The sequence below is a fragment of the Bemisia tabaci genome, chromosome 8 (assembly GCF_918797505.1).
Source record: "Bemisia tabaci chromosome 8, PGI_BMITA_v3".
In the NCBI taxonomy this organism is placed as follows: Eukaryota; Metazoa; Arthropoda; class Insecta; order Hemiptera; family Aleyrodidae; genus Bemisia; species Bemisia tabaci.
The window spans coordinates 22648141-22674557 of record NC_092800.1 but is presented as its reverse complement, the minus strand read 5'-3'; the positions used below and the strand labels follow the sequence as shown (position 1 = coordinate 22674557).

The 26417-nt window shown below is 41.8% G+C and overlaps 1 protein-coding gene across 1 annotated transcript in view; it reads right to left on the bottom strand.

Moving 5' to 3' along the window:
* LOC109032622 (transmembrane serine protease filzig) overlaps positions 1–26417 on the bottom strand; it is a 110058-nt gene that overhangs the window by 12144 nt on the left and 71497 nt on the right. The window contains 4 exon segments of the mRNA XM_019044853.2: positions 761–856; positions 858–2214; positions 2217–3316; positions 14363–14516. Coding sequence (XP_018900398.2) covers positions 761–856; positions 858–2214; positions 2217–3316; positions 14363–14501 — 2692 coding nt within the window. The 5' untranslated portion in view covers positions 14502–14516.

The following is a 26417-nucleotide window of genomic DNA, read 5'->3' as shown; positions in this document are numbered from 1 at the left end:
AACCTGCTCATTCCTAAATTATGAGTTGATTTGATTGACACGTGTGTTCCTAGGATGAGGATGAAAAATGCTGATCATTTGTGTTTTTTGGGTTATGAAACCTAGATTGATTAGACGGACACATGCTTATAAGAACTATACTCGCCGCAGGCCTTATGCTTACAGTTTCTTTTAGCCATTCTAGTTTAAAAACTAATAGGCATGAACGTTTTAAGGGCAGTGAATGAAAATTGTTAATTGCTCAAACCTGTAAACCAAGGTACAGGAGATATAAAAACCATCGGCTTTCGTTGTCAAATTTTCAGCAAATTTATGTGATGGATGAGTTTAAAATCCAAAATTTTGCAGTTTATTCATCTCTTACAATCAGAGACATTTCATTTCTCACATGGCGAGAGAAAATCATCGCAAGTTACTAAAAAAAAAAAAAAAAACCTCAAGGGCCTGCAATACTTCACTTCCTTTCCGAGGAAACTAATGGCTGTCGGAATGGATATCGGACCTCCTGGATTTCTCTCACTTTTATTTACCCCATCATAAAATTTTGAAAGAAATGATCTTCTTCTCTTCTCCTACGAACAACTAAGGCAAAGTTCTGTTTGTCAGACCACCTTTGTCCATAGCTTTGTCCGTCGATTTCAATATTCAGTCGCAAGTATAGCCCTAGGAGTTGCCCGTTCATACAAATTTTCCACAAAAATGATAGAATTAGAAAATAAGAAAGAGAGGCATACTCAAGCGAACAGAGAAACAAACTCACCTCGTCTATAATCAGGTTCCACGGGGGGCTTCTCAGTGGACGAGTAGAGGTCATTCTCCTCCTCCCCGCCTCCGATGACGTTCTCAATCGTCAGGGTCGTCGAAGAGACGGGCGCTAGGGGTGGTTGGTAGGGCTTCTTCGTAGGACGCTTTCGTCGGCGAGAGGGTGGAATACTCGTCCGGCTCGACGGAGGGTTGGAACAAACTCGGCGTCGTTATCGTCGGACTCGGGCTAGTCGTGATGATGATCGGCTTTGAAATCTCGGTCGTCGTCGGTCGTGGAGGTCGCGTCACCAAGGGCTTCGACCCGGAGAGCGTTGACGTCGGTTTCGACGGCCGCTTCGTCGGCTTCTTGTTCGTCGTCGGCCGTTTGGTCGTCACCTTCGACGGCTTCGGCTTCTTCGTCGTCGTGACGATCTCGTTGGACAGCGTGACGTTGGGTCGGGACACGCCGGTGATTAGAACCTTCTCGAGGTCCTCGAAGTTGCCCTGGAGCGATTGGACGATCTTCTCCACGAAGCTGTGAACCTTGTTGTCGAGGTTCTCGTCGACGACGAATTGAGGAGTAGCGCCACCGATGTCTTCATCGCCGTACTCGACGAAGGTCGTCGTTGCTGTCAAGAGTGGCTTCTCGCCTTGGGTGGTGGAGATGTTGTGGTTGGGGTCTCGAACGGGCGGGAAAGCGATTAGGTCCTCGGTGGAGTTGATGAAGGCGTCCTGGAGCGTCGAGGGGTAGGGGTAAAACGGCTTGACGGAGATGTAGGTGTTTTCCTCGGTGACGGGGTCCAGCTCGTCTGGGACTATGGCCTCGGGTCCGATGGTGACGTAGGGCTCGAACGTGGAGGGTATGGGCGGAGGAACCGGTTTCGCGGTGGTGAAGATGGGCTTCGACTGCGGCTTCAGCGTCGTCGGCCGGCTAGCCTGGACGTAGCCGTCTTTGTTCAGCAAGGGTTTGGCAGTTGAGAATAGGTTGTGGGATGGCACGTAGGATGGCGACTTGTCGGCGGTGGGCTTGGTGGCCGGTCTCGAGGGCGGCTTCAGGTCCTGGAGCTTCTCCGTCGTCGAGGTGTACGGGTGGCTCGTGGAGACTGGCTCGTGGTAAACCGGTTTGGAGGCGAGCGTCGTTGTGATCGGCTGCGAGTAGACGGACGCCGTTCCGTAGCTGCTCTGTTGCTGCTGCTGTTGTTGTTGGGGTCTCGCGGTGATGATGATCCCGGTCGGCGGACGACCGGTCACGACGTTCGGGTTCCCGGTGAGGATCAACTCGCCCGGTCGCTTCACCGAGTGTGTCGTCGTCCCCAACGACGAGTACAAGATCTCACCCGGCTTCTTGCTCGGCTTGCCGCCGTTGAGCGAGCCGAGGACGATGACCGTGGGGACCGGTTCCGTGGCGGCGGACGTCCCGATCTGGGGCTTGGGGGTGATGCTCACCTCGGGGTGACCTGGAACGACGGTCCTGGGATATGGTGGATCGTGGAGGTCGGCCGGGTCACGGCATGTGTGTTCCCGTACACGGAGTACGTCTGGTGCCCGTGGCTTGTATCGTGGTAGTAGTGCCCGGTGGACGGTCGCGGGCTTGACGTCGACTTCAACGTCGAGAAGTACGAGGACGTCGTGGGTTGCGCTGTCTTTTCAGGCTTCTCCTCGATGGACACCCACGTGTAGAGGGACTGCGTCGAGGACTGCGACTGCGAGAAGGGCTCCGGGACCGGCTCAGCGTTCGTGTCGTTGAGGATGGTGATGATGTGGTTGATGGACTCGTGCTTGTTCTTGTCGTCGGCGGTGAGAGTCGGGACGAGGATGAGGTTGTCGTCGGTCACCGTGTAGGCGGGGGTCGTGCTTTGGTAGGAGTGGTAGGGGGCCGTACTTCGCACCGAGGTGGACTCGGTCTTCTGAGTGGCTTTCGATGTTGGCGTCGGGGTGTTCTTCGACAAGGACACGCCGTTGATGTTGTTCGTAGATAGCGGCGCCGCCGACACTTTGAGCTCCGTGACGGAGGACCCGACGTCGAAGTGCTGCGTCGGCGCGGCGTCGAACGTCGAGTACTCCTCGTGCGTCTCGGCGTTCTTCGGCGTCGTGTTGAAGACGTCGGACGAGGAGGACGAGGGCGTCCGGTTTGGTAGCTTAATCTTTGGTATGGAATTTAACATATTGACTAACGTAGTGGGCGGTAGCGAAACCAGCTGCGGCTTCGTGTGGAAGCCGAGCTCTTCGGGACTGTACAAGTTATCCACTATGGAGCCGTTCTTGTGGAGGAGGATCGTTTCGGCTGCCGGGTGGAAGTTGATCGGCTTCTGGACGGTGACTGTTTTGTCCGTTTGCGAGAAGGCGATGGGTTTGGCAGAGGAAGATGGTAAACCTAGGGTGGGCATGACGGTGCCCGGCGGGAGCCGGCAACAGGCGCCGAAGAGGAAGCCGTCCATGCAGGCGCCGACTACGCTTCCGCCTTTTTGAGTACATTCGTAGTTGAACATGCACACGCCGGAAGTGGCTTTGTTGGCGGTCGTTAAGTCTTTGCATGATCGTGGCACTATTCTATACCCTCCAAATTTACGCCCTGAAACAAAAAATGAGAAGAACATGTTAAATTGATTTGCAGAGAGGATTCAGCAAGTGAAATGATTGAATGTTTCAGAGCTTAGAAATTTTAATGGAGTCAGGCACAATTTTCCGCAAGTTGGGAAAAAATGAGATATTGTTATAGCATACACCAAAATGGCTAGGTAGCAAGAAAAAACAATAAAAATGTACTGATACTCACTAAGAGCTCAAATTTTTGACTCTAATTAAAAATTTTTGATTTTTTTTTGCCTTACTTTCCCCGCAAAATTGAGGGAACCCAGTTACATTTTACCACTGAGTCAAAAAGATTAATTATGCATCGTTTAGTGCAAAAATTCCCAAAATGCAGTTGAATGTAATTCAAAGTTTAAGGACAAAAAATAGAAAGCTCGAAAAAGCCGATGTCGAAGTTTGCAGAGACTGTTGCCATTCATAAAAACGATTCAATTCAAACGCTTAAAACATCATAAATGGTGCGAAATACTTAAAAGTTTAATCTGATGTTCTAGAGAGTATAAGGAAGCGTTTAGCATTAAAAACTGAAACTCGATTATTTTGATCTTAAGGTACGCTTTCCTGACTCTGTCACAAATTATGAATGTGCTTCCCGATTTTGTTGTAACTTCAGCATAACAGCATATGCCTAATGGTAAAACAAGGAAGTCATGCAATGATTTTAAATTCTAGCTTACATATTATTCCGAGCAATTAATTATTAATCGCTTGCAAATTGCAATCTATTTGTGTTCTACAAAAAATTGAGTTTTCAGAGACAGAGAAACAAAATAGGAAGTACTGATTATTATGTTTGGAATTAAAATAGACTTTTTTCACTTCTTGGATGCATGACACCAGTCAGCACACTCAATATGAACATGAACATGCGTGGTAAAAGCAGTAACCTGTGTTGGTAACTTGGGTTTGGCTCGGACAGGCAACTAAACTAACTGCCTGGCAAAGCGGAGAGTATTATCTAGTTTGAAGGCGCTTTTGGCCGTGGGTGTGCATCAGTAGTTCTTTTAATAATGAAATCTTTGTAATGTCGATGCGAATTATTGAAATTTGCTAAATTAACTCGCTTGCCGCTTGGTTGCAAACTGCCGGCGATTGCTAACTACCTGCGAGGCAATTGAGGCATACAAGCAATAAATGGAATTCATGTTTGTTAGCCGAAAAGTATATACACAGGAAATCGCATGGAATCGATTCCGCGCAGTTTGGAAGTTATTTTTCCACGAAATCAGCTACAACTACCGGTAAAGAGCCAGCATCGAAAAATGCGCATTTCAATTTAAGCGTTTGAAAATCTCTGATTATAAATTAATTTTTTCAAGGAGACTAATCAAAATATCTCCCTGCAACTTTGTGTGATTGTTTAAACGGCAGGATAAGAAAAGAGTATTCTATTAAAAACTGTTGATTTGTTAGTTTGCCCTCAGAAACATTAAACCAAAAAGGAGACTTAAGAAGTCACACCTCGAGGTACGCATTTATCGACTTTAACCATCTATATTTGAACAGAAAAAGAGGGCACGTGTAACAAACCCATCGACAAATATTCTGAGCTCAAAATTTCTGTAAAAAATTAATCTCTCTCGAAAACGAGCAATTAAACATTAAAAATGTAGTTAAATAATTAAATTAAAGCCAGTTAGTTAAATTTAGTTAATTTAAAATTTTAAATTTAGTTAATTTAAAACTTAGTAAATTAAGTTTTTAGTTGAATTTTCAATGCGTGCGTCCCACGAACGGCAGCCAAAAACAAGAGGCATCAGGAGGCAATTACTTATGAGTCAAGCCGACCCACTTATCGTCGCCTTTCTGACATAAGGTCGTACCTCAATTCCCACTTGAGCCCTGTTTTACATATGAATCCATGTTTTTCAAGGCTCATGCGGAAATCGAGTTATGTCCTTACGCCAGAGGAGCGACGTTATGATATTAGGTACCTCCTCAATCTTGATCGGGAGAAATCTCTCTGGTCACTCTAACTGTATAATGATTGACCCGCAATACACCGCCAGTTGAGTGCCACGCGAGGTTTTGCCCTCGTGGTTCTCAAAATACATCGTTGCCGATTCCGTTAAATCTCGTCTTTGTAGTCTTGTCTAAGGTACCCTGGTAGAAATTGGCGATAGGAGCTGTGTTTCAAAATACCATAGAAGTTCTTATAGCCGACTAAAGATGGCTATTGAAAATCATATAGCTGACTGTAGAAAGCGGAGCAAATCATATAGTCGGGCTATACGAAGCTATAAAAAAGTATACAGTCGGGCTATAGTTCCTATCGCCGGGCTTTACACTTTATCGCCTGGCTGTTGCTTTTTCGTCATCGATTATAAAAGGCTATGAGGAATTGTGTAGAAATTCGTGTGCTTTGGAAATCATTAAGTTTGATACGTAACTACCTTAATATTTACAAAACACACATTATATTTTCCTTTGAGACACATTTTTTTTTTCATCAATTAAAATGAGAATCGCCCATACAGAGTGAGCAAACTTTTCAAAATCATGAGTTGAAAAACGCTGACTCCGCAAGATTAAATATTAGAGCCACACATAGCGGAGCGGCGACGCACTGGCGCCTACAAACCTAACAGGGATACTTCACGCATTGCGCAATGCGTGAAGTATCCCTGTTAGGTTTGTAGGCGCCAATGCGGGTTTGGCGCTCTCTGCCCACTCACCTCGCCGCAGCGTGCCACGGCGTCAAGCAACTATTACACACCAGAGGTATTGCACAGTATCATAAGAAATTGAAGGCGCTCCAACAAATTAAGAATGACAATCATCCATCAAAAGTACGGAGCTTTCCTCGCAAAATAAATCAAGATACTACGGCACAAAAAGAGAGCGGTAGTCCAAAAACTAACTAAGTCCTAGTATCCGTAATTAGTAACGTTTAGCATGAACTTTATTTTCTGGCTGTTGCTTAATCGCCATCGGCTATAAAAGGCTAAAAGAAATTGTACAGTCGGCTACAGAAGCTATTGGAAATCTTACAGCCGGCTATAGTATTTTGGAACACACATTCTACTGCCAATTTTTACCAGGGTAAAGAGTCGCAAATATAGAAATACAATCTTCGGACAGATCTTTAGACAAAAGCAGAGGTTTACTGTAAGGATGATAAATCGGGGACACCTTTTGACAATGAGTCCGTTTTAGGGCCTCTGATTGGTCAGACCGGAAGTTTGCTTTTAGTTTTGGATTTCAGCCCAGCGCCGGATGTTACATTTCGATACGAAAGCCCCGACAAAATTCGACCTAGGGCATTTTTAAAACATCCTTTCCATGCAAAAAACGATCTGTTGGTATCAAGGTGCTGCCCACATGGTTTCAATATGCAACCAAAATGGTACCTACAAACTTGGGCAAAACATCGTTCCACGCTGGTTATTGTCGGTCGATTTGACCAGTTTGGTACCATGTTGGTGCAAAACGTTCAATAATGTACCACGTTGATGCAATGTTGCACTCACAAACATGGTTGCTTTTATAGTAGGTTTTTTTGCATGATTCAATTGAACTTTTTTCCGTGTATATTTTATATTCATCGTAAGTGGAAACCGACTTCCTGGTAAATAATATATCGCCGTTGGTTCCACGTGGCACTACTGGAAACGGCTAGAGTTTATTCGTGTGGTAGCGGCGAGGATTTTTGTCGGCACTCACTCACGAGTCCGCCCGACGTTCAATTATCTTTATCCGACCGTGTTCCCTACAAGAAACCAGAGTGTCTTGCGTCTAGTCGCGGTCAAGTTCAAGGCGGCAACCGTACGTTACGTCACTACAACTCGTCTCCTCTACTTCTTTAAGTGCCTTTATAAAAATTATGACATCTCTCCACCTGTAAAGAATACCTTTTAGGAAGAATATGGATACTTGGGATCCATTTTTGATCGACTCAGCCATCAAGTCATTTGTTAGATGATGGGCTATGGAGGTCAACAACAAATCGATAGGTAATCAACGGGCAAAAAAATGCACTCAACAGCCGACAAAACGGTAGATGACCGTTGTTGCCTTGTTATTGAACAGGCTCTACCAGAATCAGCCTAACAAAATTAGATGTCTAATTGCCCTGGTAAAAATTGGCGATAAAAGCTGCGTTTCAAAATACCATAGGAATTCTTTTAGCCGGCTAAAGAAGGCTACAGAAAATCATATAGCTGGCTGTAGGAATGCGGAGAAAATCATACGGCCGGGCTATAGTTCCTATCGCCAGGCTGTACACTTTATCGCCTGGCTGTTGCTTTTTCGCCATCGATTATAAAAGGCTATAAGAAATTGTGTAGAAATTCGTGTGCTTTGGAAATCATTAAGTTTGATACGGAACCCCCTTAATATTTACGAAACACACATTATATTTTCCTTTAATACTTATTTTTTTTCATGAATTAAAATGAGAATAATCCATACAGGATGTGCAAACATTTCAAAATCATGAGTTGAATAATGCTGACTTCGCCAGATTAAATATTAGAGCCTAACACAAAGTGGAGCAGCGACGCACTGACTGGTGCCTACAAACCTAACAGGGATACTTCACGCATTGCGCAACGCGTGAAGTATCCCTGTTAGGTTTGTAGGCGCCAATGCGTGTTTCGCGCTGGCTGCCCGCCTGCCACGGCGCTTGAAGCAACTATTTCACACCAGAGGTATTGCACAGCATCATACGAAACTGAAGGCACTCTAATATATTAGGAATGGTAGGCATACATCAAAAGTACGGAGCTTTCCTCGCAAAATAAATCAAGACACTACGGCCCAAAAAGAGAGCAGTATTCCAAAAACTCACGAAGTCCTAGCATCCGTAATTAGTAACGTTTAGCATACACTTTATCGCCTGGCTGTTGCTTAATCGCCATCGGCTATAAAAGGCTATTAAAAATTGTGTAGCCGGCTATAGAAGCTATTGGAAATCTTACAGCCGGCTGTAGGTCTATGGTATTTTGGAACACAGATTCTACTGCCAATTTTTACCAGGGTGTCTCTAATTTTTTATTTTTATAATAAAAAACCAAGCAACGCTGAAACTTGACACTTTGTGAGTATGCTCTTTATAATCTAGGGTACAATCACAATAATTTTACAGACGTCAAGTAATTTAGTTCCCTGATGAAACAGTAAAACATGAGAAAAACCTAGGTACTGTGAAATTAAATTAGGGAGACTTCAGTTGTCCATAAAGAAATTTTGAATCCCTAAAAGGCAAAGTTTTCTCCTGTCGCGAGGGGCTGTTTGTCTCTCTTCTTGGTTGCCTTTAAACTATCAAAATTTTGACCACGAACTGTGTCCGTCGATCAACGGTTAAAGTTCGAAACCACGTATGTCCATTGCGGCGTTTCAACAGTTCCGTTCCTAGTTTATTTTTTCGAGGAGAAACAAGCCAAAGGCTTGAAATTTAGACTGAATAATCTGCTGGAAGAAAAATCAAGGAAGTTTGCAAGAAATTACGTTGACTAGTTTTCCAAAGAAAAAATTAAGTATGACATGAAGTCTGCAATGTCGGAGAGCGGAGTTACGTGGTTCCACTTTTTAGCCATCGAGATGTAATTTGCTTCACAGAGGCTCCTCAGGGTGTACTCTCGAACACAACTCGGTCTAGTTCAACAGCCGCCATGAAAAACAACGTAAGCATCAAAACATTTCCACGTGACTTAGGTCTTTCTCCGCACCAATCGGTGATGAGCCGCGGCTTTAATTTCATACCAATTTTGCCACCCCGAGGCCCGCGCAAAAAGCACGCAGCGGCCGGCGAGAGCATTGTCCCGCCACGCTAAGACAGAACCACACAACTGCAACGGTAACCCAACGAAAATTCGCGGTTTTTCCTAGATTCGCAAAAAATCGATTTATTTCCTATTTATACCTGCGTAAATGATCGATTTTAGGGTGTACTATAATAATCGATTCTACACTATAGTTTCGAATGGGGAAAAATCGATAGTCGATGAGCTACGCTTCGAGAGCATTGTTCCCCTGTGTAGGTCACTCGAGCGGGCAGCAATCACTTTCACCCGGGACTCACCGGTGACCGCCCAAGTTCATTGAAAGCACAGACTAGTTTCACTACGTCATTTCAAATTTGGTTCACTTGAGCGTGTCGTCCCCGGTGTCCGGAGGCCCCCCCGCCCCCCGCCGACGGCTCCAAGCTCGACGTCGGCGTCGCGACGCGTTGGGAAGGGGGGGGGGAGGGCGGCGACGCTGGAAATGTATGCCAAATGAGGAGTCGCGGTCTCCTCTTGCTCTTTCTCCCGACGGCGCACAGTGGATCGAGTTAGGAGGTCGGACATGAAATTTTAAACAAAAACTGCAAATTTTGATGTCTAATTTGCCACATTTTAAATTTTAAGGGGTACTTCTGCGGGTAAATTTTACGAGAAAATCAATGAAACCACTTTTAGAACCTCAAAGTTTCGTATGGACGGAGTTATACGCGTCTAAAAGTTCCAAATTTTGTCCGACTTCTCCCATTGACTGTACCCACAGTGCGACGGCGGCAAGAGGATGGAGAGACCAGAGGAGATAGACGCGATCGGACGGTGGTGCCATGATGGTCAAGATGTCCGGGTTAGCTTTTGTACCTCGGTGGTGGAATACGCCCGGTGAAAAAACAATCATGCAATTTTTGTGGAAATATTTTACATACGCATCGATGATTCCTTTTTCCATCGTGTGAACCGGGCTCATGCGTGAAAAATATGGATTTTCGAAGCGTTTTCGATTCCTGAAGGTCCGCGTTTCCATCGAGAAAGACTCTTAGTTTACGCAAAACAATTTACAGGAGAGTGAATTTTTCTATCAAGTTGGATCGAAGAAGAAAAATTTAGAGACTTGGCGGACAAATGGGTTGAGAGTAGTTTTTGCTAAATTTCGAGAAAAACGTGTTTAAAGTTTGAAAAATACACAGCCTTTACGGCAAAAAGAGTTCAAACTAACTTTTTGATGCCTATAAAAATTGGATTTAGTGTGTGAATTTTTCACAGAATATAAATTTTTATTTTAGGTGAAATCGATAATGTTTATATTTTTTCGATAAGTGCACTTATTCCACTTGTCTTCCGAGCCTCAATTTGAGTTTTTTTATGTAGCCCCCAAAGAATACGTTGAAAGAATTCCCCAAAGATTAGTTGCTAATAATTTATCTCGTTTCTCTGCGAATAAAATGGTGTTAGTAGATTCACCATTCGGCTAGAGGCATGGCGGAGTAGAGTTGATTGGAGGTTAACAAATGAAGATTATAAATTCAGAATTGATGAAACAAATTAAAAATGGTAACTACAAATTAGGGAATCAACAAAAGGGAGGAGCGAAGAATTTAAGTTTTTTATGATGGCTAACAACATGTACAATCCAAGCAACTCTGATGGCCCCTTGGAAGTTTTGAATCTGGATTTTTCGAAGGGTGAATGAGAAATCATCCGATTTGGCGGCATCGATCAGCCAACTCTGACTGGGCCACAATAAAAGTGAGCCACGTAAGATTCGGGCCCCTCATAATTGAGTCACGTAAATCAGATAACTGTCAACCGATCTAGCACATTTCTCAAAAGACTGATCAGCCCCTGCATCGGTCACACTCACCACAGCCCCCCCCCCCCCCCCCGGCCGCCCACCTGCTTTCGCCTCACGATTCCATTCCCTGATTGGTCAGCTACGTCATTCGGGAGGATTTACGGTGGTAATAATAGGGTGCATTTTAACATGAGTGCAGCAACTCTCTTCAAGTCTACCCACGACTGGAGTTCTTTCAAAAAGACGTATCTGCATCAGTTCATGACTGTCAAAGTTACAGGCAGCTATACAAACTTTAATTATATTCTATAAAATTTTTCTCAATATACTATTTTTGAAAATTTGGTGCATTTAGTTTAAAAAAAACTATATCCATTTTCAACTTTTACATCGTTTTATTCCATAATAAACACGCAAATGAATTTAACACGAAATATTATTGGAAAATTTAATTTGATAAAATTATATGACATTTTGCTTCTTTACTCGTCAAAAAAAAAAAAAAAAAAAAAAAAAAAAAAAAAACTAAAGCAAATGACATACTAACTCAAAACTCAACATTTAGTAAATCAAAGAGAACTGGATGCATGAGATTTCTATTCTTCATAGTTCCTTTCGATTTAAACCAATTGTACGCATAGATCTCTTCAGGACAAAACTCATTTCTTCGTAATGACCTTATTACTTTTATTGAGACCTCAATACGTCCAGAAATGGAAGAAGCTTAATTTTAAAATTTTGGAAACTCTTTAGCCCGAGCTTTAGAGTTTACAGAATCTCCGTCATTTCTTGTGGGTTCCTCAGCTCTCGGAATTCTCATAAAAATTATCGAAATTTTCTTGTCAAACAGAAATTACAAGCCGTGTAATTCCGGTTTTAGTTCCTGGTTAGAGGAAAAGGGCATAAAGAGAATAGCGCAGGTACTGTTGTGTCTAGTTTCATCAGATAATTTTAAACATTGCTAGTCCGGGAAAACAATCTACCTTCATTATGTTCTTTTTCAGACTTAAGCGTTTGAAGGACCAAAGAGAAGAAGAGATGGAGGAATTTTCAGCCTCATTTAAACTCGGACTGACGATGATGAGATCTCACGCTGCATTTCACTTGCAACGTCAGCACGATTTTTTTCCTAACTTCACGAGCCCACTTTGTAGTCGGATCTGCATGAAGGTCATCCATAAAAAGCCTAAGATAGAGATGCTACGTGCTACGCGCACGCAAAATGAAGATTAGGGCCCGAAACATTTTTATGGGGAAACACAAAAAGTCACTTTCCTCCATTGCTGCGATTTTAGCGCGCCCGACTTCCAGAGCGAGCGGCGGGATATAATGGTGATTAGACCAGTACAGTAGTCCTGTCGCAAAATGACTTTTTTGCCCGGGTCGAGCTCCAGAGCGCCGCGTTTTAAAATCATGGGAATTTCAGGAAATTCACGAGTGGATCCGGTTCGCAAAACAAGAGCCTCAAAATAATGTCGGATTGTGCGAATAATCTTCCTGTTTTCAGAGAAAACAGCAATTCCTTGTCGGCGTTGCCACAATTTTTAAGAGGAAACTGTCGGTCCTCTCTTCCCAAAAATTTTTCTGAATTGGACCGCGTGAAGCAGAAAGGAACTAAGTCACATAACTATTGCTAAATTTGACTAGGAAATTTAATACTTTACGTGAAAACGGTTGTGTGGATGTTCTGCAAAATTCAGTGAATTTGTTGCATCGTATATACGAAGCAAATTCCTCATAATTTTCAAAGGAATCCGCACAGAGTTCTCATGTATATTTTAAATTTCCTTGTTAAATATGACATTCGCTGATGTGGCTTGGTTCCTTCCTGATACACGCGATTCAATTATACCTAATTAAACGTGGAAATCAGCTACACTTAGGATAGAGATTGCAAATTTTTGTACATATTTTTGTAAAAAAATTGAATTGTTCGACCCAATTCACTGCAATCTTTAAGTGCAGTTACACTCTCCAGTCTTGTGTACGATGATTATGTGTATTTTTCTTTTGTGTTCTTCATGAGAAAAACAGTCAAAAAATTCAAAACAGACCAAATATAAATGAGATTTGCATGATACCCCTCTATTTCTGAGGTTAAAACTTGTTTTCGCAGTCATTGGCACGTCTGGATAGGTACGATCCCTCAGTAAGTATACTATCCTGATCTATTACTGAGGTTGTTGAGAAAGTGGAGAAAGCCTTTAAAATGTTTCCACATTCGCATTAAACAGACTAAAGAGGACATATCACGTCGTCAAATAAACGAGTTTTTCCGTTTAGCGTACTGATTGGAAATATTCATGCAACGTAGTCTATCTACATAGAGTTTTCATCGTAAGTAGATTGAAACCGTGCTTCGCTCATGTGAAATGAAAACCTTTGCTGCAAAGGCAGTTCGACCGGGGATCGTTTCAATCAACCAAATTTTTTCCTTCTCGACGAACTCCACTTTTTGCTACCGTTCTTTCGAATTGAGTTCGCGAAAGACAAATCTCTTCACGTCAGAAGTTTTGGCAAAGAAGCGTCCTAGAATCCCTCCACGAGGATTTGAAACGTATCCCTTCAACTATGAAACGAAAGTTCCCGCAATGAGATGAACTGTATTCTCTTTTTATCTAATTCAAAGTTTCTTTTCGAAAGGAAAAGGAGCTCTCTCACTGCCTACACGTTTCCATATGCTTAAATGGTTACTGTTTTCTTATTCGTAGGCACAAAGTATATGTGTTCTTAAAGCTCACCCTTATATGTTACTCCCCCAACGAAAGGCGATAAAACATGCAAATAAGTTCCGATGTAGATGTAAATTGCCTTCTGCTGCTGAGCAAAGAATATTTTCAGGGGCTTTTCTCTCGTCGATCTGGATCCATGTTGACTATACAAGACATGTGTGAGACGATAAAAGACATTTGAATGCTCAGTTAGATAAATTCTCTATGAAAATTTTAAGCCTTTTTAGCGGTTGACAAATGCTCTGATATATTTTTCCTCCTGAACTCGTAAACTTTTAGATATGCAAATAGAAAATCGAGCAAAAATGGGCAGCGATTGTTTTTTAAGTAATTTTTTTTCTTTTGTTCTAAAAACTCGTGCGTCACTTTATTGAAGAAAAGTAAACAAAAGTCGGCGCAGTACGGACTTATTTATGAGAAAACTCGTTTTCTCCTAGGATATAGCGTTAGGTCGGGCAGGTATACCTTTTCTTCGATTAGTGAACCTTGACGCACCGTGTTTGGGGCACTGTCAATACTGTCATACTTATTGAAAACGATTCATTCCGGTACAAAAATTATTAGAAGTTAAAATCATAATGAAAATAAGGCTGAAAAACAAGGAAAGTACACTTAAATTAAGAGTGAATTTGCCAAAATTTAAAAGATCAACACTTTTCTCATTTAAGTTTTGTTCCACATCTGATGAGGTATGAAAATTAAGTAAAGAAAGTTTTAGGTTTTTCAATTTTAGCGATTTTATTATTCATGATTAGAAGTATTCTAAATTCGATTAAGATACATACCTTTGGCGAGACTTTGGTGGAGGTTGTAGCTTTGGTCGGGACTGAGCGTGCTTGCGTAACCAAAAATACTGGGAGGCGGTAATACAGTAGCTAACCAATAGCATAGTAGTAGCTGCAACGCAACTAACCGATCTAGCATTGTCCTTCCCACATCCTGAAACAAAATTCATAATTTTTCTTAAACATTTAAATATACAAATTGTAACTATTATCAATTAAATACTGCAGTCGATTTCTGACAAACTCATTAAAATTTTTCCTCAACTCCTATTTACAAGGTAATCCTGCTCTGGAGTAACAATTTTGCCTACACCACTGGGTGCAGGAGTTGCTTTGAAGTTTAGCCGGTGGACATATCGAGGGGTTTGGTAGGTCAAAGCGCATATGTGCAGTTTTTGAAAAAAGTGAGATATCAGTGCTTTCAACTAAAACTAACCTTAAAGTAAATACTGGGAAAAATTTAACTCTAACATCCAACTTTTTATAATCAAGAAGTGAGTTCAAAATCTCTTTCCACCATGAGGCTTCAATTTTTACACAGAAACTTTAAACACGCATTCCTTGAAAACTGCACTTATGCACCTTGTACCCTAGGCCTCTTATTTGGACGTATTTATGCAAAAAGGAACTTTGTGCACAGTATTTGAGAGCAACACAGCTCCTTTCATACAGTGGCGTGGCGTGAATTGCGATGTATCGATTGTTTTGCCATTTAAACGTATGGTAAAGAATCGATTATTAAGGTGTTCGCTGCGGACACCCTGTTTATCGATCCTTTTCCATAGGTTTAAATGGCATAACAATCGATATGTCGCAAAGCACGCCACGCCATTGCTTTCATAGTATAAATACGTCCAGTTATTTACTTCCATCGATAGAATATCGAGCAACTTTGATCGTGTTGAAGTAAATTCATACATACGCCTCACCTCAGATCCTCCTATGAAATAGGTTGGGTCATTTTGCACTTTTTGCGAGAAAATGATCCAACGTTTACGCATGAGCCTTTCCGAAAATTCCTTAACTACCTACAAGATGAAATTATATGCAGTTTTCAGGCACTCGGTGAAATAAAAAATGACGGAGTTTCTCCCGTGTTGCGGTGGCATTTTCCCCTTTTCCTTCGAATTTATGCATTATCTAATGTTTTCGTTCTCTTTGGTCCTTGCAATTGCATTTTCCGTTCGCGGAATAAACGATGTTCCATGACACGCAATAGATCATCTAGGTGCTATCCAATTTCATGTAACAGTCAACTGTTATACAACTTTTCTACAATCACTATGCAGGGTGTCCCCAAAGTTCCGCACCACCGCTGTAACCCTTCAGGCTCTAGTCTCTTTTCAGGGTGGTTTCTTTGAAATTTTAGGAGATTCGAAAAAACGTTCCCTTTGACCTAGGAGCACACACAAAATTAACAATTCTCTATCTCAATTTGTCCAAAAGTTATAAGGGCGATGCCTGATATGGGATTTTTGAATCACCCTGTATCACTCTGTCCTCTCTTGTTTTATTGTTTCCCCCTTCGAGTTTTGACTGCGTCCTCAGATCGCACAACGTCTTGATGCAGTTACGAAATCACAATTCGAGCTGAAATATATGCTCCTGTAAATCAAATCAATTGTCTACCGTTGTAGCTTTCTGTAAGCTTTCTTTTCCAGTGAAATTGTGCGTTTCTCTGGGATACTAGCTTTTCCAGCGTTGCCAGTTTGAACGTCATGGATCGGCTGACTATCTCAAAACTAAAGATCGAGGATCAGGAAAGTTCGGTCCGAAAGCCATGGATCAACATTCAATATTACAATGTTTCGTGCAACTGCGATTTTACACATTTGTTCCCTCGGCACCATGCTCCTTGATTTTTTTTTTTTTTTTTTTTTTTTTTTTTTTTTTAAAACACGTATTTTGGCTTTCACTATTGTTATTGCGTTGTTGCGGCACTTGAAGATGTCTAGTAAAGCCGAGACGTGTTGTGTAATAGGCATCTAACACGCAATTGAGTTTTTTTAAAAGAATTTTTAAGGTTTTTTTCTTTCAAAATTTTGTGTCCGGCGACTTTCAAAATCACTCAAATATCGTCAGCACTTTCGTCGTGGTCCATTTGTTGGTTAATCTGTTAATTTTAACGACAGGTAACAGCTAACAATGCCTTAGGAATTTCTATGCAGAAGCGAGACGAACGCATATACCGTCATTTCCCTCACGAAAGGACGTAACTACATTTCAATGTTGTCAAATTTCCCCTCATAAATTGCATTTTTACCAGGAGAATCTTGGGAATCTCTAACTGGAAATTTCACTAATTTTAGTTCTGATCTCGTTAAAAAATCAGAAAAAATTTGGACAAAAATTGCACTGGTATATTCTCGTAAAAAATTGAGTTCTTTGTGTCAATTTTGCAACCTTGCAATGGAGGTACGGTCCTCTGTCCGAGGAACGAAGATATAAGCGGAATTGGCGTTTTTGTAAAATATCATTATGATGGGAGAATTTTACATTAACCAATCCGGACGTAGGGTTAACTTCTTTGACCTCGTTACCCCCTAAAAAAAAGTGCCGTTTCTGCTGCAATTTCAAAATGCAATTTTTTGAGCCGACTCGACAAAAATCCGCGGACCCAAGTCTTTTTTCCGCGAAACGCCTACATTAAACGTACAATTCTGCCGTGTTAAAGAAGAACGCCGTAAGAACATTCGAAAGTTGCCAAATTTCCCCTAATGAAAAATGTATTTTTGAGTTTTGTTGTGCATATTTTTCCTTGGAATTTTCAGATATTTCAGATTAAATTGTGTAAAAAATTGTCTGAAAAAAATTGAAGAAAAATATCGAACAATTTCCTTAAAAATTCGTATGAAATCGGAGGAAATTTGGCAACGCTTGAAGACTCATACGGCGTTTTTCCTTAGCACGGCAGAATTCGCGGATTAAATGTAAACACAGTTTAACATGACGATTTGTGTCCAGCTGCGGCAACAGGGCGCTGGAAATAAAAATGGCTAATGCATCACCGTAGCTACGGTGCTACCTAACCTAGCGCACGCTAAAGTAGGTTAGGTCCCGACGGATTTGAGCGGGGGCCGCGGGGGCTGCGGGGGTGGGGCCGGGGTGAAAGGTTAAGGTCGTGCCTTGAAATCTGTGCGAACGCCAGGCTGCGCCGCCGCCTCGCGCGCAACATTATTGCAACTCCCGCGCGCGGAACTACTCCGCCTGCAGCTTCCGAGTCCCATCCCCCGCCCCTCCCCGCCTACGCGGTCCTCCGCCCAAATCCCCAGATGGCGCTGGTGTCGATGAAAGTTCGCGGCCCGCCAATCGTCGCCCTCCGGCAAGAGTATCGCAAGCGCCATGCAACGTTGCCCAATTGAAGGCTCTAGGCCGTTCATAGATGACGTCAGCCACACCGAAAAAAAAAGTGAAGTTAATTTAACATTCTGGATGGAAAAAAGTGTGCGAGAACTCACAGAATGCTAAATTACCTGCTACGGCAGTTAATTTTACATCTTAACATTGCTAAAGTAACTACTGTAGCAGTTCATTTAGCATTTTGTAAGTTTTCGCACACTTTTTTTACACCCAATATGTTAAATCACCTTCACTTTTCGGTGAATTTAAAAGGATGGGGAGACAGGGTGGCATGAAACGTAAGAAAGAAATGAAAGATATGAAATTTCAGTGAAATAAATAATGAATTGTCACCAAAATGTGTAATATGTCATGTTTTTCAGGGGTAAGAATATGCAATACGCATTCAAATACATAAGAATAGAAGGAATTCACAATTTTTACACTTTGGGAAACATGAAAAGGAACCGGTAGTTTACAATATCTTTGATAAATTTCTGAATCATGAAATATTTCACATGAATTTCAAAATTTTATTTTTCATGAAGTTTTGCCATTCTGAGGGGAGAGAGAGGATTCCCAGGCTCTGTGGAAGAGGGTGGCACGAGGAGAAGGAACCTGACGAGGGGCGGAGGGGAGTAGAGAAAACGGGGAAAGTGCCGTCTGTATTCTATGGACGGTTTTTTGTGCATGAACATGTCCTATGACATTTTTGTGATGATGAGCCCCCGTTTACGGAATGTACCTAATCATTGGAAAACCCAAAAACTGAGCTCAAAAACTGAACTCGAGCTCGGCCTCAGGCGCCTTCCAATTCCGACGATACTTCCAGCTTTACCAGGCAGTTAGTTTAGTTGCTTATCGGACCGAACCTAACCACGGTCGCTAATATCACTACAATCGCGAGTTTGTCAGCTGGCCGGTACCATGCATTCAAAAGTAGAGAAAAACAGGGAAACACCGGTTTGAGTTTAAAGTGCTTAATGACTTTCTCTGTCTTGTCTCTTTAAGTACTTCTGAATTTTTACAATTTTTTATTCAACACGAATAGAATGCAGTTCGCCGGCGAGTGCTAATTACCTTCAACATCGGTATTATAAAAGAAGAATAAAAAAACCACGGAAAAATGAAATTGTGGATGTAAGAATTTTGTAGCTAAAAAAAGGGTCCGTCTTGTTTCAATGTAGATTTCACAGAAAAAAAAATGGTACTTCAACCACCCACGTTGTTAAATTAGCCTTCCACTGTTGTAAAATCTACATTTGAAACATGTTGGGCATATTTTTAATACAATTTAATTGTCAAATCGGCGATCCATTTTTTCCGTGAATGATGAAATTATCAACTGCAGTCTCATGTTCTTTCTGTAAAAATTAAAGCGTCAGGTAAAATGGCAACAATGACTGACAACTTATGGTGCTCTTTCGGAGGAAATCAAAAAGGGGTGAATTGGCAACGTTGATTCAATGTGATCATCCCGTCCCGTTGTGCGAAAAAAAAGCTCAATGTGGATAAATTTTGCCCACGTCCATCCCGTCGACTTTCGCCCGCCAACTGGCACTGCACCTCTCCCCATCTTGCCGGGCACGTTTCACTGTGATTAAGTGAAAAGCAAAAATTAATCTAGTCACGTTTTGTCTATGCGCTTTTCTCCCCACACAGATTTGTGTTTTGGTGTGTAGGAGCCCGCACTGCAGGGAAGGGGTCATTCTTCTCGTAACGTTTGTATGTTTTCACCCCGATTCGTGGTATTGCACAGGGCTGTCACAGAAATTGGAAAATTAAATTTCCTGACTTTTCCCTGACACATTTTGGTGAAATTCCCTGACAATTGAACAAATGCCAGATTAAAAAGACAAAGCCAGAAGTAGTTTTGAGGCAAAATTCGTTGTTCGAAATGTCAAGCCCATTCGAGAAAGCAAATGAAGGTGATTTGACGATTTTTCCCTGACATTTGCAGGTTTTCCATGACTTTTTAAAACTCCCTGACATTTCCCGGTTTTCCCGGTAATCCCTGACTGTGGCAACCCTGATTATATCTGTATGAGTCCGACAAAAGGTTCCTTGAGGTGGAAAATCAAAACGTGCAGTACAGGGGAGAATCGAATTCGGGTGAAAACTGCGTTTGAAATGTTCCGCACTATAACTGGCAGTAGCGCGGTAAAATGCATGTGTTTCTCTGGAACTGTTACTTACCACCAAAAGGTTAATTTTTGGCTTTAGGCGTTCTTCATGTCAAATGATGCAGAAGTAACTTTTTTCAATTGCAACATTGGCATCTTACTTCATTTTTTTTCAGTCTAATGGGCGCCTTTTGCCAAACTCGAACACTTTACCGCCTCACCTTTCGGCGTATTTAAATAAGAAGGTTCTATATTTATTCTGACATGAGCCCTGTCGAGCATGCATTCTTATGGATCTCAAAGTTCATGTCAGAATGAATGTAGTTCCTTTTGATTTAAATACGTTTATTTTTCGTCCAAATTTTTTTTTAACACGACAGTGATTTGAAGTGTACTTTTTTGTTTGATAAAGAATGATAAGAAACAAACATTCTTCGACTATGATGGCAACTCAAAGGTTTTCATACGTTCTTCTCTTAAAATGGTGGCTGAGAAAGCTGATACGATTTCTCATTAAAATATCGACTGAAATGTGATGTCAATATGAATTTGCCTGAACTCCTATATGTAGTAATCGAGTGGCAAACTTCGAAGTTATTTCATCACTATTTTTACTTTAACATTGAATGACCCCATACAATTATACATTTAACATATTTTTATTGTTTTGTGTTGGACATTAGTGAGTTTGAGTAACCTGACTCAAATAATTAGGTTTCGGGATTACTTAACATCTGTAAAAGCGTGTTCATAATCTTCTTTGACGTCTTAGCAGGAACCTTAAAATGGGTTCAACATGGATCAGGCAAATCGATGTCAATGCAGAAGTTCTCCAACTCTCTTCAGGAGTCAGAAACCACTTTTACATTTTAGCCAACCAGAAGCAGTTAAAATTTAAACCCTTTGATGAGAAAGGATCAAATAGAGGACCTTTGAGATGTATTTTAAGAGTTGTAGCTATTGATGGCTTTACTTTCTGAGCTCCTTGCTCTATTGAATGGTCGGTGGTTCAACTACTCCGAACTCTCAAAGCTTTGCAATTTATCATGGGCGATTGGAGACTCTCAACCAAGTCCTGATGCAACTGTTGACAAAGTCAATCTCGTCCACAGGAAGGAGTGAATAAGGCAGGCCTGAAAGTATTTTTTATGGAAAAAAGCAGTGGCGTGGCGTGCTTTGCGATACATCGATTGTAATGCCATTTAAACCTATATGGAAAAGGATCGATAAACAGGGTGTTCGTAGCGAACACCTTAATAATCGATTCTTTACCATAGGTTTAAACGGCATAACAATCGATACATCGCAATTCACGCTACACCACCGGAAAAAAACCTGTAGTGGCTTAATTCCCCAAACAAACTTTTCTTTGCACCTAATTTCCTTTTCATCCCTCGAGTATGCATAGGTTTTCGCTTTCGTCTCAAGACCAATTATGTCCTCAAACTTCAAAGGCATATGGCGCGGTTTCAAAGCTTCTTTGGTGCCTTTTCAACCCGCGTTGATACGGAGAGAAACATTGAACTCGTGCATTGAAACACGTGCTAAATTTTCAATGACGATATCCAGATCGGCGTGTACCATAGGACGTTTGATTGCAATGTTGCTGAGATTGTGGAACTTCTTTTGTCTTGGAAGAAAAACCTGATTATCCATTAACAGTTTCTAGTTTACTCGCTAAAAACTGTAAATTTAAGACAAAAATTACCATATTAAGCTCATATTTTTTAATGATTTCAGTATTTTAATTGCAAAGGATGAAATTGCACAATTTTAGCATCATTGCAATACTTCTGGTTCCTTTTTGCATAATGTAATCCATTTTATCTAGGTACGTGTAAAACACTTCGTCCAAAATTCGTTGACCGAAAACTCGTTTCTTTAAGTGTTACTTTAGTCGACACAACCTGATTTCGCGAGTCTCAACACATCCAAATATTTACTCATAGCGGACGCGTATGCATCTATGAGCCCCCACCCCCCTTCAACCCGTGCCCCCGGGTGTCCACCACCCCCCGCTCCGCCGTGCTTACGGGTGTCACGCGCAGCTATAATCAACGCCATCCCCTATTTGCATTTTACCATGCGTATGCAAATTGTCCGCCTGGAACCATACGTGCCGTGCTAATTAGAAAACAGCGGTACATTGTAGACGTCACAGCTCATACGCTATGAGTCCTAACCCACCGGTTTCCTGGAATGTGTAGCCGGCGAACTTGCGAGACCCGTCGCATAATGAGAGCGATTTTGTTGCAGCTCCTGTTTTCTTTTCGATATAATCCCGCGGCCTCTCTGTTTTGGTTCCATCATCAAAGCGTAATGGTGACAAAACTTTATTCGAACGCAGCTTTATATAAACAATTTAAAATTAGAACATTCTAGTTTAATCGTTACACTGTCGAAAATCGAGGAGTGGAAGTCGGCGCCAAAGTCTATTCAGCGCCAAAACCTCCGTATGATTTGAACGCGAAGTAATATTAACACCATAAAAATGTATGAAGTTTCACAAAAAGTGTAGATTCCCCTCATTAAAAGTGTAAATCATATCGTAAAAAGAATAGATTCCACTCCGCGTTCATATTATCCCCCCCCCCTTTAAATATCCCACAAGGGATAATCTTGCGCTTTACCATCCCTAAAGTCCCGCCCCCTCCTTCCCTAATCAAGCCAGCCCCAGATCGTTTGAAACCATCAAACCGGGTCATCCGGCCGGGAATCGAACCCGGAACCTCCCGATGATAGATCGAGCGCTACAACCACTACACCACAGGAGACGGCCAAATTAAGGATTTTTAGGCGTTATATGTAGACCCTGGCACAGAATTCTCCGAAATTTTCAACAGTGTACGGTTACAAATTTAAAATATTTTCTCTTCTCTCTCCACCAGCTTTCCCTCTTCCTTCCCCCAATATCATCAAAGGATATTGGGCAAAGGAACTCGATAAATGTCAGGGTGTTTTTACTCGAACACCTTAATTCAATACGTTTCTTTACCATAGGTTTTAAATTACATATCACATCGATATATCGAATTTCACGCAACGTCACTGCCTAGCAGAATTGGGATGCTCTTAGTTCCTTCTTGCAAAATGCAATCCAGCTAAAATGCAACTAATTTTGGATCAGATTGTCTTATATAAAGTATAAATTAAGATTGTGTCTGGTCTCCGTCACTGAGAAAAAAAAAAATGTTTTCGCGGCAATTTGGCAAAGAAGCATATTCCAGTTAAAAGCTCGCGCCGTCGCTGCACTTCCGTTGGAAATAACCCGTCAAGAATTTCCAAGTCGGGGCGAATATATGACGTTGACTTCGCAGCTTCCTTCACTGCGGTTCGATGCATCTTGATGCAACTCAACGACGTAGCCGCAGCCTGCCGCGGAGTGGCGGGCAATTTTCTTCCGTCTTCGCTCATAGTTTATGCACAACGCAAAGGAACTAAACTTTCCTGCGGAAAAGCTCTCCTTTCAACATTCAACCGCACCGAGTTCTCAACACAAAGCTCTATCTGTGGCTCTGTTTGGAACAAGCATGAGAACAACTCGTCCGTTTCCTAAGAAATCAACACCTGCCGCAGAGTTAATTGATTTTACACCCCACACCCCACACTTCAGGCCTAGAAAAAGATCAGAGCGCAATAAAATTTACATGAATATATTTACTAGATTTTATTGTGGTATACAGTTTTGCCATTGCACTTAGGAAATCATATACGTGTATTTTGGCCTGTGATGTTACGGACTTCATGTCGAATTTCATTTTTTCAAAAGACTAGTGCTGCCGTGTTAAGGAAAAACGCCATAAGGACATTCGAGACTTAATAAATTTCCCTCGATAAAGCATGTATTTTTGGCAACATTTATGCATATTTTTCCTTGAAATTTTCAGATATTTTAGATTACATTGAGTACAAAATTATCTGAAAATTTTGGGGAAAAAATGTTTGCAATTTTCCCAGTAAATTCGGTTTTTGTTAGAGAAAACTTTGCAACGTCTAAAGGCTCATACGGCGTTCTTCCTTAGCACGGCAGATTGGTCATCGTTTTTGTTCCGGATCCCGTGCGATTCATCAGAATTGTTCTTCGAAAACTTCGCACTCCGACATAAAAATTATTTTGCCCAATGGGAAATATAAAACGAAAAGAAAAAAAGAAAATCAAAACAAAGTACGACTCATGAAAGGAGTTTAAAGGAATGCTGTGGTACATGTCATGCTCAGATACCTAATTTTTTTGCGATTTCGAGGAGATATTCGTCTCGAAAAAAATTGACAATGTCGCGATAAAAATCAGTAATGCTTCATTTTATCGACACATTAGGCAATGGTGGAATCAAGTTAAGGTGTAAAAAAAACAACGGAAACTTATCAATTATGTCGCATGCGACGATCACGAAACGGATTTCATGATAACGCCTGTGCATGCAACTATACGGGCTCCACGGATGTCCGTGTTGCATACGCACGAAAGTGAAGGCGTTTTGACACTTCGCACATAAATCGCCTCACCAGAGACGCTCAGTGGGGCGCTTAATGAGGAGAGTGGGACAAAATGTGGAAACATTAATAGCTTATATCGATTTTGAAACGGAATATAGAGGCTTTAGCAGTGATTTCCTGAATTTTCTCGTAAAATTTCCTACGCTTCACATTGAGATTCAGTTTTTTGCAACAAGTTGTACATCTAAAAAATTATTGCTTCTCGAAGACAAAAACCGTGTTGCGCCGTGTAGACCTTTTTTCGTAAACGGTCACATTCAAATTTTGCCTTTTTTTTTAAATGTGGGTATAAAAAAAAAAAATCGGATTCAGAAAAAAATTACAAACGAGAAAAGCGTCTTTCGGTGATACATGAGACAGCACCTTTAATTAGTCGAGTTAAGAGAGAAACCCAACACGCAATTTGACATGGAGCGGCGCGGCGCAGAGAGCAATGATGATGAGGACTTGACATGAAAAGGAGAAGCCCTCAGGGCGTTGCACACAGTGAATCGAGTCTTTGAGACAGGTCGGACGAAATTTGGAAACTTTAAACTCTTTAACTCTTTAACTAAAACTTTATAACTCCGTTTATACGAAAATCTGATGTTCTGCAAGTGGTTCCATTGGTTTTCTCGTGAAATTTTCTTCCAGTCTCACCCCTTGAACTTTAAAATGTGACAAAATAAACATCAACATTTGCAGTTTTTGTCAAAAATTTAATGTCCGACCTCTCTAATTGACTCAATCCACTGTGCGGCGGTCGGCATGTAACACATATTAGCACCTACAAGACTGCATGAATACTTCATGCATTGCGTCAAAGACAGTGCGTTCAGCGTGAAACGCATAGCGCCTACAAGACTGTTGGAATACTTCACGCATTGCGCCAAACACAGTGCGGTCAGCGCAACGCGGCGGTGGAAGTTAAACTTATTAAACCATATTTTAGTTTGTTCTTGCATAATTTTTACGTTCTTTTCTTACAAATGGAAGGCCTCGGTTACACAGAGATAGGTTTACGGAACTTAACTTTCGCGCAAAGTTCGGTCCCCCCCCCCTCCGGTACGTTCACTTGATGGTTCGTATTGATGTTTCGAAACGAATGAGAAGGGGGCGGCAAAATACAGATGGCCCATGGGCGGTAAGTGAATCCGGCCCTGATGGTTGATGTTCAACAACTTGTTGGCAATTTCGTTTTGCAAGCAAGCCGAAGTTTGGGAAACTTGTTTGACTCATGATGTTACCCGGAGCTCGTCATCCAACATGTAGGCAAGGTCAACAGTCGAAAAAAGAGTGAGGATTGTTGCTCCCTCATAATTTTCCATAAGGAACAGTTGAATCCCCGAAAGTAAAAGCTTCCACCTGTTGCCAAGAGGCCAGTGAAAGGTCTCTTGTCTCTCTGTTCTCACTGCACAAAAATGCGAGAGAAATCCCCGGAAATCCGGCAGTGTCGCGATTTCAGGTGCACGGCACGCGCCCGTGTCATTCCAAATATTTGACCGGTTGAAAAGAAAACCAAAATAAATTAGTATGCACGCCGCAGACGGTGACGATAATCGTAATACATTTTTTTCTCCCCGTTTTTTCTCCCATCGGGAGCATCCATTTTCCCTCGCGCTTGTGTAACGAATTTTCGCCCGATCATTTGGTTTGTTTACTTTTTTTCATCGTCGCTCGTTTTTCCTCCTTTTTTTTCGGGCCGGTTTTTTCGGCGCGGTCTGTTCTGCTTCATCTGCTCGCCCCGCACCGTCCATCGATTCCGCTCGGACGTAAAATTCGCCTAGTTACTACGGATTCCGATGAGAAAACCGAGGATTTTACCGTGGAAACGGCAACTGGAGAAGCGTCCGCCGGCATCTGAAACAAATTCGGACGAACTGTGCAACGCTCACTTTCGTTGACTGGTTTTCCTCGGGTTTCTTTCTGCTCATGCGTTGCATTTTCTTTTCTGCCACAATTAAGTGCTTAGTGAGTAACCACGGATGTTTTATATCCAGAAGTGGATCCAGCAATTTGGCAACATTGGATTCCCTCAGTTTAAACCTAAGTTAAATAATCGATTCTTGTCGGAGCACCTGGCCCCTCAAAGAATCGATACATTTCCATAAGTTTGA